Source organism: Scardinius erythrophthalmus (assembly GCF_964197995.2).
Source record: "Scardinius erythrophthalmus genome assembly, chromosome: 3".
Classification (NCBI taxonomy): domain Eukaryota; kingdom Metazoa; phylum Chordata; class Actinopteri; order Cypriniformes; family Leuciscidae; genus Scardinius; species Scardinius erythrophthalmus.
In genome coordinates, this window is record NC_138223.1 from 18,355,274 (window position 1) to 18,369,978 (window position 14,705).

The 14,705-nt window shown below is 37.9% G+C and overlaps 1 protein-coding gene across 2 annotated transcripts in view; it reads right to left on the reverse strand.

Annotated features, from left to right (window-relative positions):
• The window catches only part of lrba (LPS-responsive vesicle trafficking, beach and anchor containing), a 275,018-nt gene that overhangs the window by 104,151 nt on the left and 156,162 nt on the right, over positions 1–14,705 (reverse strand). For both annotated transcript variants that reach the window (XM_081361109.1, XM_081361108.1), the window contains exon 37: positions 628–752. In XM_081361109.1, the coding sequence (XP_081217235.1) occupies positions 628–752 (125 nt within the window). The remainder of the gene's footprint in view (positions 1–627; positions 753–14,705) is intronic.

Sequence of the window (14,705 nt, forward strand, 5' to 3'; positions counted from 1 at the left end):
AATCTAAAAAAAAACCCCAGAGAAATACAGCTATGAATTATATAATACTTATGTATTTTAGGGCAATCCCCCCTTAAATAGATTAAACATAATTCATTATTTTCTGTTGGTAGCACATAGTGTAAATAAACTACAAACTACTACTCTTTTGAAATAGTTAACTTCATTAAAAGATGAGTAGCTTGTAACACTGCTGCACACACATCTAACCCAAGCCCTTTGCCACTAGCTCTCCCATTAACTTCACAACTTCACTTACCTTTAATACCAGCAGCTGACATGCATGGGAAGGAAGGAACACAGTGACAATTTAAGAACAATTAGCGATACTTAAATTTCCAAGCTAATGAGAGGAACTGCACGTGGAAAATAAACAAATTAGCTGCAAATTACTGTCATAATATCTGAGAGACAAAGACCTCAGGACAGTGGGAGAATGTAATGTAACTGTGTCTCTTTTTTAAAGAGGCTTGTTGCACTATAAAGGTTTTACAGTGATTTTAGCTTTAATTTTTACAGCCGTGTACCTGTTATCACGGGTTAAAGCATTACAGCTGGACAGACTGGGCTGCATTTGTGTGTGAAATAGTGTAAGCGCATGATACCATGTGACTATGCATCACCCACCATGCTCTGCTGCAGCCTTGAGCGTGGCCTCAGAGTGTGTGGAACCAAACGGGTTCCTGATGAAGCGCCGACGTCTCCTCAGGTCATCCTCCCAGTAGTCCAGGCGCCAGAACTCCCGTGGTCTGCTGCCGAGAGGAAGAGAGAGAGGGAGAGAGGGAAAGAGAGAGAGAGAGAGAGAGAGAGAGAGAGAGAGAGAGAGAGAGAGAGAGAGAGAGAGAGAGAGAGAGAGAGAGAGAGAGAGAGAGAGAGAGAGAGAGAGAGAGAGAGAGAGAGAGAGAGAGGGGCACATATGTTAGCAATTAGCCGATGCAGTGAGAAGTGGCACAGGCAGCGCTGCATAATACCGGCCTTGTTTTGCTGCAACATTCTTCAGCGCAAAGTGCACAAACTAGAAAATTGCTATGATTAGATACTAATAATTATGTTTAATAATAAAATATACCTGGACTTTGAAAATATTTGTTGCCAAATACCAAAAATGTGTATTCTTCATTCAGTTTTTAGATTGTTTTAAGGGTCTATTTTGTTTAAATTTTCATACTGTACATATTAAAAGAACATGAATCCTATTAATGTCAATCATTTTATTAAATATCTAAACTTTTTAGAAGTTTTTTTTTCTATTGCTTGTGTATACTATTGTATTTGGGTGTGCTATGTTCTATTGTTAATTATCTCAGCAACATTAACATTATGTGATCAGATGGATACATATAGTGGCCCCAAAAAATGTAAAACATTTTTGATGTAGAAGTATTTTAATGTAAAATAAAATAATCATGGTGTAAGACAACAAAACAAAATGTAAAATAATATAATGAATCCTAATAATAATATTAATTTTAACCAAGAGGCAATTATTCATATATATATATATATATATATATATATATATATATATATATATATATATATATAGGGATGCAGACAAACTCCAGAAATGTTTGTCCTTGGGAGTAACACTGAAGAGGAGACCCAGATTTTTGCCTCAAGAAGGTGAGATGAGAGCTAAATACATCACAATGAGAATCAGCCTGCTGACACAGCAATCCAGCACACTCACACAACACACACAGACAGAGAGAGAGAGAGAGAGAGAGAGAGAGAGAGAGAGAGAGAGAGAGAGAGAGAGAGAGAGAGAGAGAGAGAGAGAGAGAGAGAGAGAGAGAGAGAGAGAGAGAGAGAGAGAGAGAGAGAGAGAGAGAATAAGGCAGTGCTGTGTTTCCAGGCTCATTTCTGAGCCCAGCAGGACACCTTAAAGCAGGACTGCAGAGAAGAGGGAGCACATTTGACTCAATGTCCTTCGCCTTCAGCCATTTTTCTCTCCAATTTGCACCTCTTACCACTGTAAAGAAAAATCCGGTTCATCCTCCCTCTCCATCTCTTTCTTTTTTTCCCCATCATCTGCTTTTGTGTTTTCTCTCGGTGTGTGTGAACAGGTTCACTTTTAATGAGTCAAGCGAACAGTTATAACATATTACCCCATTTAGATTCAAAGGACTTTAATTAAAATAATCTCTTCAAATATTCATTATGTTTAGCCCCCTGAGATACAAGGAAAATACATTTCCCGTACCATAAATGAGTTTAATCTTCAAAAGCTTGTTTAATTTGAAATAGAAAGAACTAATTTCAGGTTAGGGGAGGGAAGAGTGTAATTTGTTAGATCAAATTAAAGTCTTTTTTCTGCTTTAATGCACAACGGCGTGATAAATTAATTACACGCATGCACACAAAAGAAAAACTGATTTTGAACATGAAGAAAAAACGATGTGTGATTAAGGTAGAATGCGATGCTACAATGCTACAGTGAATCTTATTGGGCTCAAAAATGAAGATCAATGATCATATGCCATCCACAGATCCCAGAGCGGGCTGGCGGATCCTCAGCGATCCAGCGAGCGATAGGGGCTTGGTGGGGGAACGACAGCAAATGGCTTTAGCAGTGGCTCTGTAGCCGTCCTCCGGCTGATTTACTGTAGGAGCGGTGAAATATAACTCTCTAAGTCCATTCTGTTCTGTGGAAGTGAGAAGAAGTTTTATCGTGCAACAGGGCCTCCACACCCAGGCCAAATAAATCAGGATAACGGCCACTTAAGAGTCCTCCCCAGTGCTCACCTTCTTTTTTTACGCCCGCATACTTTAACAATCGCCAGAAAACAAGCTATTATGACCTAAAATACCATAGAACTGGAAAAAAGGAGAGAAAGAAAGTATTGAAAGAAGGAGTTGAGAAAATAGATAAATCATTTAGTGGTATTGCAAGTCTTCTCAGAATTAATGATTCTAGGAGAAATAAAAACAGACAGAAATACTTCTGGAAATAGTTATGGCATGCAAAATACACATTTTAAAATCCCATTTAAAATGACTTCTCCGGCGTATGGGGCAGTGCAGGTTTTTTCTCAGAAGTGTGATCGATCCGCTCCACTGCAAGAGGCTCAAAACAAATCCCATCTCGTGAAACTGAAGAGAGCGCTTAAAACGCGAAAATAAAAACAAGTCTACACTCGCCTAATAAGAGACATTAATAACTGATTTATTTAAGACAGGAAAGGAGATGTAATGCAAAGGGAGATGTGAGTTTTCCAGGAGCAGCACAGCTCCTTAGAGACCATTTACGGCTCAGGCAGACAGCAGTGCCTTTCTGTTAAATGTTTCAAAGGAAATGTTTACACACAGACATGAGTACAACCAAAAAAAAAAAAAAAAAAAAGTCCTTAGAGTAACAACGGATACGTGGGCAAGGAATGAGGATCTACTGTAGCAAGTACACGCACAAAACACCAAGAAAATGCTATCAAAATATTGCTCAATGGCCCACCTCATCACTAATGAATGAGATTGATGTACAAATAGCAGAATTACAGCATATAACAGCAATACAATAACCAGGGCCTGAACATTTCCCCCCTTAAAAGTGTATCCAACAGAACTGCTTTTCTCAATTCTGACCACTAATTCTGTTCTGATGGAACTAAATATATATTATGTTCCTACTTTGCCTTATATTATGTTCCCAGTGTGATGCAGTTAAGTGTTGGCCTATATTTATATTATTGTTCTATGCAATTATACTTTTAACTTATAGAACATGTTGTAAAGTATATCAAGAACTAAAATATCCTAAATAAAACTTTTATTTAAATATATTTATTCAGAACCATTGAAAGGATTTCAGTTTTACTATGTCAATCACTATTTGTGGATACCATACAAATAAAATACATTTTTGTAACCTCTTAGATGCAAATAAATTCTAAAAATGTGAATTAAAAACGTATGTGCTCGTTTGAGTCGGATACATTTTTTATCTGATAAGAAAACATGCACATAAACTACGATGGAAACACATTCACCAAATAAATTCCTTGATGCGCATAAAAAAAAAAAAAGTGACTTTGCACGATGGGATGACATAACTGGACTAACCAGCAGAACAATCTTTTTGCACAGTATCTGAAATGCCTGAGAAAAGTCGTCAAAGTGGTTCAGTGTAATTCCCTATGAGAACTCTCTTACATGACTGTGTTGCCAAACTGCAGCATCTGCTTCCGAAAGCAAAAAAACACGTTTATTGTATTTCGTCTGTGCACTTTGAGAAACAAGTAATTTATTATATACAACAAAAATATTACATACAGTGGCTTCTACTTTTCTTAGTGATATTTAGCACCGGTTTATCAGGAAGTGACTATTTTGTTCTCTTCGACTCACTGGATGGAAACAGTGCTTTATTCACAAATGTTTTGTGTGATATTCCAATTCTGAGCATTAGGTTAAATTCGCAACTTTGGATGGAAACATAGCTATTGTAATTTACAAATACAGCGCACTCCTAAATTAATGTTTACTGGTAAACATGTTGAAGATTAGCTGAAAGGAAATTTTGACCTCAATAAAAAACAAAAAAACTGGCCTCGTATCATAGGGCTCCAGTCGCACACTGGACGAAAAGCGTTGTGCCGCACCACATACGTCTCACAGCTTATCACACACAGGGTGCGTCATTCTGTACTTGTGTTCTCAAGTTCAAGACAGCAGTCTGATCTAATCAGGGTTTGGAATCGAAAATCGAATCGGATACTTGTTACAAATTAAAATTTCGATTCCACTTATCGATTACTGCGTGCACATTTTAATGTGATTTCAACCATTCAAGCACAAGAAGACACGAAAAAGAACTCAATCGTTTTCATCCAGAGCGTGTGCACAAAAAGCTACATCTCATATAGTGCATGAATACTGAATTGGGCTCTCTTTTGTGTTTCTTGCACTTGAATGCACAAATACACACAAAATGATGTCAAAATATCCTCGTACACACAGTTGGTAATGACTGTTGTAATGTAAACAGTTGAGAAAGAAAACATGTGTAACAGTATACTGCATCTGTACATTAGGTAAGTGACAGCAGCCTAATAAACCTGCTGCTGTGTTTCATTACTGTTAATCAAAAAACAAAAGAAAAATCCCTCTCTGATCTTGACTAGATAAATTGTGTAAATTTAAGGATTAATCTATATTTTATTTATAAAAAGAAAACTATGCAGTGTTATTTTACATTTGATTTCAATTCCTGTTCAGCTGCATTTATTTGTGTATTAATCTTATTGTATTACTGACTGTATACTTGTCTTTAATAATGTTTTAAATTCATATTAGTTAGTCTAGTTTATTAGTTAGTTGTTCTTTAGGCTGCTGATTTTTGTTCATGTATGCAGCTGCAACAGAATGTTTTGCAAACAGACATAATAATTATGTTTGATATCTAAATGTTGGACTTTTTTGACCATATTTGAATCAAAACTGGGAATCGATATGAATCGGAATAGTTAAGCAGAATCGGAATTGGAATCGAAATTGCTAAAATTCAAACGATACCCAACCCTACTAAACACTAGTATACAGGCAAAAGTCCACTTCAAGAATTAACAAAGTACAGTCTTCCAGCCTAGGGTGAAGTCAGTTTGTACAAATATTTTGAACAGCCTCCCAAGTCTCAAGACGCAGAGTGGTGGGACCGGTGTGCGTACCCTCATTGAAATCAAAGGTGAACTCATAGAACCATTGTGCGTCCCCGAGCAACACAAAGTGGTCCTGAATGAATCAGCCATATGAACAAATCGGATGAATTAAGTGAGTGAGTTACTGCGACCTTAATTTAAATCAAAGGTGAACTCATAGAACCATTGTGCGTCCCCAAGCAATACAAAGTGGTCCTGAATGAATCAGCCATCTGAACAAATCGGATGATTTAAGTGAGTGAGTTACTGCGACCTTAATTTTATATTTAAATTAGCATTTCATAAAAAAAAAAAAAAAAAAAATCAAACATTTTTTTAAACACTAATCTCAGCATTATTTAGGCAGTTGTAATTACATTGTAAATTCATCTAAACACAGTGAGGAAAATAAGTATTTGAACACCCTGCTATTTTGCAAGTTCTCCCACTTAGAAATCATGGAGGGGTCTGAAATTGTCATCGTAGGTGCATGTCCACTGTGAGAGACATAATCTAAAAAAAAAAAATCCAGAAATCACAATGTATGATTTTTTAACTATTTATTTGTATGATACAGCTGCAAATAAGTATTTGAACACCTGAGAAAATCAATGTTAATATTTGGTACAGTAGCCTTTGTTTGCAATTACAGAGGCCAAACGTTTCCTGTAGTTTTTCACCAGGTTTGCACACACTGCAGGAGGGATTTTGGCCCACTCCTCCACACAGATCTTCTCTAGATCAGTCAGGTTTCTGGGCTGTCGCTGAGAAACACAGAGTTTGAGCTCCCTCCAAAGATTCTCTATTGGGTTTAGGTCTGGAGACTGGCTAGGCCACGCCAGAACCTTGATATGCTTCTTACAGAGCCACTCCTTAGTTATCCTGGCTGTGTGCTTCGGGTCATTGTCATGTTGGAAGACCCAGCCTCGACCCATCTTCAATGCTCTAATTGAGGGAAGGAGGTTGTTCCCCAAAATCTCGCAATACATGGCCCCGGTCATCCTCTCCTTAATACAGTGCAGTCGCCCTGTCCCATGTGCAGAAAAACACCCCCAAAGCATGATGCTACCACCCCCATGCTTCACAGTAGGGATGGCGTTCTTGGGATGGTACTCATCATTCTTCTTCCTCCAAACACGTTTAGTGGAATTATGACCGAAAAGTTCTATTTTGGTCTCATCTGACCACATGACTTTCTCCCATGACTCCTCTGGATCATCCAAATGGTCATTGGCAAACTTAAGACGGGCCTTGACATGTGCTGGTTTAAGCAGGGGAACCTTCCGTGCCATGCATGATTTCAAACCATGACGTCTTAGTGTATTACCAACAGTAACCTTGGAAACGGTGGTCCCAGCTCTTTTCAGGTCATTGACCAGCTCCTCCCGTGTAGTTCTGGGCTGATTTCTCACCTTTCTTAGGATCATTGAGACCCCACGAGGTGAGATCTTGCATGGAGCCCCAGTCCAAGGGAGATTGACAGTCATGTTTAGCTTCTTCCATTTTCTAATGATTGCTCCAACAGTGGACCTTTTTTCACCAAGCTGCTTGGCAATTTCCCCGTAGCCCTTTCCAGCCTTGTGGAGGTGTACAATTTTGTCTCTAGTGTCTTTGGACAGCTCTTTGGTCTTGGCCATGTTAGTAGTTGGATTCTTACTGATTGCATGGGGTGGACAGGTGTCTTTATGCAGCTAACGACCTCAAACAGGTGCATCTAATTTAGGATAATAAATGGAGTGGAGGTGGACATTTTAAAGGCAGACTAACAGGTTTTGAGGGTCAGAATTCTAGCTGATAGACAGGTGTTCAAATACTTATTTGCAGCTGTATCATACAAATAAATAGTTAAAAAATCATACATTGTGATTTCTGGATTTTTTTTTTAGATTATGTCTCTCACAGTGGACATGCACCTACGATGACAATTTCAGACCCCTCCATGATTTCCAAGTGGGAGAACTGACAAAATAGCAGGGTGTTCAAGGTAAAATGCCACTGGAAATAAATTTAAGGTAGCAAATATCGCACATTATTGAAAAAGTTAATTTCTGTCACTGCTGTGAAGTAACCACCACACAGAATATGAAGTATATGAAAAGCTTTGGGAGTCAGCTGTCCATTGCACAAAAACACACAATTATTGTTTTTGACAAAATATTTTTTTGTCATCAAAATTGCACACCCCTTGTTGGGAAGTGAGAAAAATGGCAAGTCAAATATTGGTAATATTCAACTGCTTTAAAAATATTGCTGCAATTTCAGTGATAAAAAATTGGGAACTTTTTACCCGTGGGAACAATAATTATTTATATAATTATAATTTACCTACATGTTATAGTGAATAATTCGGTTCAAGAATTATTACAAATATACGCAATATTCACAATCCCATGGCAAAATTCAGGCCGGACTAACTCTGCAGACACATTTTCATTAAACAACAGGAAGAAACACTGGTAAGAGAGAGACAAAGTTGGGTTCACTCCATATTGTCCCGTCTGTCTGAGAACAGATTTCCCTCTATCTAAGTAGCAGCGAGGTGTTTGCATGTGATAGTTTCCTCCATGTAAATAGCCACTCCATCATTCTGGCTTCCAGTGTTCATTAATTAAAATGATTACCGAAGGCACAGAGCAGATCCAAGGAGCTCCTATCCTGTCAGTCTCTGAGAGAGCAGAGATACAGAGAGGATCAATCTGTCTGCAATACAACACCATGCCGGCCACTGCAATTAGTCGAGCAGCTGGAAACGCATTCACAGCCTCCACTGCCGCCCAGACACTGTGACAATAGAGCCCTAATGAAGGCCAAGGAAGTGTGTGCGTGTGTGTAATTCAACCGCTATCAATCCCAGCAGCAGAATCAGCTGCACATTCCACGCAGCAAGTGTTTTCACAGCATTAATGAATTATTCATCCATCCTCCCCATCCATCCATCCCTCCTTCCAAAAGGGTTTTCTAACAGGAATTACGACAGCGCCTTCTCAAGACAACGACAATTAGAAAACACAATAGGCCTCTAGAACCAGGCACCTATCCGCGCCGCACGGGCGCAATTAGTAATTAGTACGCTCGTAAAACAACCATGACGGAAACAGACCTGTAAATGGCAGCGGGGACTTGAAATGTCTTACTGCATATGCTGAAAGCAACACTTGAGACCCTTCTCCGAACGTGCTTAATGTAAACCACATTTGGCGAGAATTTAACACAAGCAAGGACTTTTATAAGCGCCTGTTAGGTGTAATTGAAGTCTTTCTTCTCACCCAGTACCAGAATAAGTGCTGGGTCGCTGGCTGTAAATCTGAACCGGTTTACCAACAGAGATGATGAACGGGGGGCGAATCGTAATGCAGTTTAATACAGATGGCGACCCATTGAGTTAATGAATAAGGGAAAAAGAATGGAGAGCGAGCAGTAAACAGTGGGACAGAGAGAATCAACAGAGAAGAGGGTCATGTTTTATAATCTCCTCTTTAAAGCTTCAATTGCGCTCCTAAATTGTAGGTTTGCATAAAACAAGCCACACTTCAAGTCTACTTGACTCGAGGGAGGTGTCATAATAAACAAAGCATTTAATTGGGCCATGTGTTGAGAATTTCAGAGTGTGTGTGTGTGTGTGTGCGTGTGGGATTAATGAGGTGTTTTTTGGAAGTTGCTGAAACAGAGAGGCTGGCTTGTGCCGCCACACTTCAGAAAGGCATCAGTCTCACACTCCAGCAGCGTTATAAAAGCCTGCGAGGGTTTCGCTGCAAACACAGGCTCTAAATTACACACAGGAACAAGTATACCCACATATGCCCACTCAAGAACAACAGGCCTGGAGGCTTGAAAATACTTTTTCAGCACATGGCTGAGAACACACAACATTACCAGGTCTTTTTATGGTATTGTACACACACACATCACATTGTTTGTTAGGAAACATAAGGAATATATATATAATTCCTTGACAATATAATGATGCATAATCCTTACGTAGATTTGTTAGAGCTTCTTGAATGTAACGGAAGAAAAAGAACAGAAAAAGAATAGTCAATGCATTCAATGCAGAACAATGCATTCTTTGGGATGAAAATGACTCGCACCAAAATGGCATTGATAAAATACTTGACAGTGAATAATGAAATTAGACTCCAGATCACCTTCCATGCATCCAGAAATTCTTCAAAATGTCATTTCTCTATGAGGTCCATGCTGCTTATCTTTACTGGAAAAGCATCCAGACGCTCGATAACAAAATGCTGCTTTTGTCAGTGTGCCTGTGAAAGTTTGACTGCACTCCTATGATGATATTGTATTGTTCTTTTTTTGACAATGACAAATGATTGCCATCTATCAGCATGAAGAAAAACACATCAATCACTAATCTATTTGTACCTGTTTGGCCTGTTATGAGTTTAAACCCATTAAAAATATTGAAAGCTGACGCAAGATGCAAGATTATTTACATAAAGGGCAAAATGATCCTGCAAGAGTGATGATGGTTTCTTAACCGTCTATCTGTTCAAAAGCAATACATATGTGCAGGCATGTGTATTCTGGGTGGATATTACATTGGAGTTCATTTCTGGCATGGAGATTATGTAAATGGCAATGATGTGACCTTTAGCATAACAAACGGGCCAGATGGAGCACAAGTTTCATACATCACTCCTGCACGGGGCATTTTAGAGACAACTTGCAGTCATTTATAACCTTTTCCTGTGGATTAATGCAGTTACAGTCAGTGTGAACACATCTCTCTATGTGCCTTTTTCATTAATGCCTGCAATTGCCACTGCTCAAATTGCTCTGTATCGCTGAGATTATTTCAAACGATTTGCATAAGCCATGTGTTTATGAAAACTGAATGGATGAATTGAATATTTGTCATGCAGAAGAATGGCAAGTGCCGGTCTCTCCGTCAAAGTACAGGCAATCGGTAGTTGTGTGGCCGCCTGGAGTCTCAAATTAAACTGAGAGAGGAAATCAGGTTGACTGTGTCTGATTAAGGTGGCCATGTCTATGCAGAGCAAGGGAAATCATCTGTGTTCCTCGGTGGCATTGATGTTGACTTTGTGCAGTATATGCTAATGTCTCTTCTAAAGGTAGACAAGGTCAAGAGCAGCACATGATAATGACATCAGTGACAGAGCATCTGTGCTACATGTTAAGTGAGAACAAATGGCTTTTTTTCTGCATTTTACTGGTTTGTATTTATTCATGTATTGCTTACTATGTGGTCTTTTAATTTGCGTTTCATACATTTATCAGAGACCAAGCTTCTTTCAACAATAATTTTCCCAGACCAAAGAGGGGTTGATAATGAAACGTTCAAACTTTAATCAATTTACTCTATTGCAAATTATTTAATACTAATGGTTCATTCAACAATTGTGGTGGCAATATGCATGTATACAAAACAAATTCATTAGTTATATCTTACTTTATATATATATATATATATATATATATATATATATATATATATATATATATATATATATATATATATATATATATATATATATATATATATATATAAATATTTCATTTATATTTAAGTACTGAATGCCACAATGAATTTAACAATGGTTAACAAAGCTAAACAGTATTAATTTTGTTTAAATAAATATTTTTCGTCAACGACTTTTTCACTGATGAAAACGAGACGAGACGTGACAAACTATAAAGAAAATTCTATTGACTAACAGGATCTACTGACTTTTCCGTCAATGAATAAGTATGAGATGAAAATGTTAGGGAGGGATTATTTGGGTAGAGATTCAATTACAATGAGTCTGTGTGGTAGGGAGGTTAGATGCGCACATTTGAATGGTAACGTACTGATCTACCCAGAGAGTTAATAGCATACAACTGCCGCATGTATTATAAAACGTTTTAAAAAAGCCAACATATGTGAGAAAGAGAAAAACAGACGTGTATAAATTTCACATTTTAAGTAAAGGAAAACAAGACCTTTTGTAAAAATTAAGACTGCACAACGGTCCTGGACAGCGAAAAAAATTGACAAAAGTTTATCATGCATTTGCAAGTGTTTTGCCAAATTAAACAATAAAGCAGTTTTAAACTATTTAAGTGCAGGAGGACGCGAAAGAGAACTCAATTTGGGACTCGCACATCTGATACAGATAGCCGCCTCTCTGACGAGTGCTGAATTGAGTTCTCTTTTGCATCTTCTTGCTTCAAAGGAAGGCAGCTGTTTTGGCGAGTATTCGCTTAAACAGTCGGTTATGTCTTAAAGGCACAGTATGTAAGTTTTGCCGCTAGAGGCTACTTATTCAAAACAATAACAAAGGCGTAGCTTGATGACACCGTGAATGAGCGTGGACTCATGGGAGGTGTCGTCTTCACCTCCACAGCAGATGGAAAGCAATTTGACGGGACCCAGGCAGAAATCATATTCACGGATAAGCTAATGTATTAAAGTTTTATTAACGTTACTGTGGTATGAAGCAGAGCCTGGGGCATTTTGCGTTGCTGTTCATTATGTTTTGCCGCAGTCGGTCGTTGCCGCTTCTTTTGTTTTGTTGTTTGTTTATTTTACGATTAAAGATGCGTTTACGTTACGTCTTCTTCCCTGAACTTGAACTTGATATTATAATATCATATTAATAAAAGCTGGATGACTTGTGTTGCTAAATGGCATGCAGTTAAAATATATTGTATGGTGGAGAGAATGCTGCATTACTGGTACTACAAATATAGCTCTTTCTGATTGTACTATGTTAGCCACTTGGCAAAATAATGTTGTCTCTGAGGCATGGTACAAACATGTTACTCACAGTAAATCAAGAAAACAAGAAATTCAATCAATAAGACTAACCTGATAAAGGTATCCAAACAGTTGCTCACCTGTCTAATGTAACATATAATATATTAAAGCTTCTTTGGTGTTTCGATGGTTTATACGGTAGTAAAACCGGAAATCGAGGGTAACAGAGATATGATGTCGCAATGACACGGGCTTCTACACTGGTTAAAATTGCTGATTTCACTGAATTTAAACATTATTGGGAACACTTGGATTAATGCAAGTACAAAGTCAACAAAACACATAACATTGTTCTACTGGGATTTGGATTTTAAAAGTGATAGTATCTTAATCCTGCTGCTGCTGTCTGGGTCCTTAATGTTAATTCGAACAACAAAAGACAGAGAAAATCACTCACTGCTCTTGACTGAATAACTTTAGTAGCTTTAATAAGGGTTTATACATGGACGACTATGCACTGTTATTTTACATTTGATTACTTAATTTCTGTAGGTAGTTTCTTACCCGATAACTACTGTTAGACCTATTTGACAAACTTAAAGCACTGTTAATTTAAATTGTATCTTTGTCCTATTGTATGTATTTGTTCTTATTTTTTTCTTTTTTTATTTACTGACTGATTTTATTTACAATAGATTTAGTCGACTAAGACTAAACTAATACAATTCAGGTGACTAAAATAAGACTAAAACTAAATAGTGTTTTAATCATAATTTTATGACTAAAAATAAACCACAATTTGCTGTAAAAATGAACATTGAAGCTAACTGGTAGTACAACATACCATTCAAAGGTTTGGGGTCTTTCTGGAGGTCTTTCAAAAATACAGTACAACTACATATTCTTACAATTTAAAAGAATGTTTTTCTAGTTTTCTATTTTAATATATTTTAACATTAAAATATATATCACTTATTCATGATTTTAAAAAGCAAGAGTGGAGAAGTCAGAAAACTGTAAAAGAAAGAAGAAAAGAGAGAATGTCAGAGAAGGAGGGAATAAAAAGGGGAGACTAGAGAGTGAAAGCAGAAATAGAAAGAAAGTGAGAGAGAAATATATGGGTGAGATGGGTAACGGATGCCCCATCGTGCTCCAGGGCGGGAGTGAGAATTTTATGTGTCCCTCTTTCTGCTTTCGCTGCAAAAACAAACTGCTGGGTCACAAAGATAAAGGAGATTTTTTTGGTAAATGGTGAAAATGTTGAAATAAATGACCCGACTGGAGCTGCGTGTAATTACTGTGGCCCAGAGAGTAACAATCTATCACAGTGGTGAGGGGGTGACAGAGTGCTAAGGGGTTAGTCAAAGGAGATAGCCTCTGACTAACTACTGGACCCCAGCAATCGATACTTTCCTGATGTTGTTCCCTGGGAGAGAGCGAGACAGAAAGAAGGAGAGGGGGAGAAAAGGCCTTAAAAATTTCCCAAATGGCTTTTCATTCAAATATTGATCAGGGCCTCCTATCGTGACCTTGCTCTGTCACGGCAGTATACTTTCTTAAGGGCATTTGAAACTCATAAATCTGAGTTGTTACAGAGGAAAAGTGCACATGGTGCTGTGTGTAATGGCTCTTGCTGCAGCAGAGGCGCGTTCAGTACTTTATGTAGGGACATTCCATTATAAGGTCTCCTCAGAGATGAGGATGATGGGAAGGGCTGAGGGACAGATTAGAGCCCCTGAGTGTCCAGCATCACTGTCTCAATAGCCAACAATTCTGGTCAATACACACAAGCATGCTGGCACAGCAGATTTTTTTTCACTCCTGAATATTTCATCGAAAAATATATTTTTCCAGATGTGCATTTCTTTGAATTGCAAGGACACCTAAAATGAGTGGATGTCAAAGTATTATACAGTAACCGTAAAATAGCCTGGACAATATTATCTGCACACTAGATATTTAGTAGCACAACTTTTAGATGACAGATCTGTAATTAAGCGCTTCCTGTTGTTATGGTTATGTTATGTTTCATTGTGTTTACCCTGTGACCTAATTTTCGTGTGTGTTTGATTTAGTCATTAGATTCACCTGTTGTCCATCTATTAGCTCATTAGTTCATTTTGTTAGCTCTGTGTATTTATACCCAGTGTTCTCCTTCATTCTCTGTCTGTTCTCGTCTATGTTATGTGTTAGTGGATGTTTCCTGTCTGATCTCCAGAGTTTGTCATTAAATACCATTATTACTAGGTTACAAGGGTTCACTCTAAGCACGGTGAGTCTGCTTTTAGCTATTATGCCAGCCGCAACTGGAACCAGCTTCCTGAAGAGATCAGATGTGCTCCTACAGTAATCAC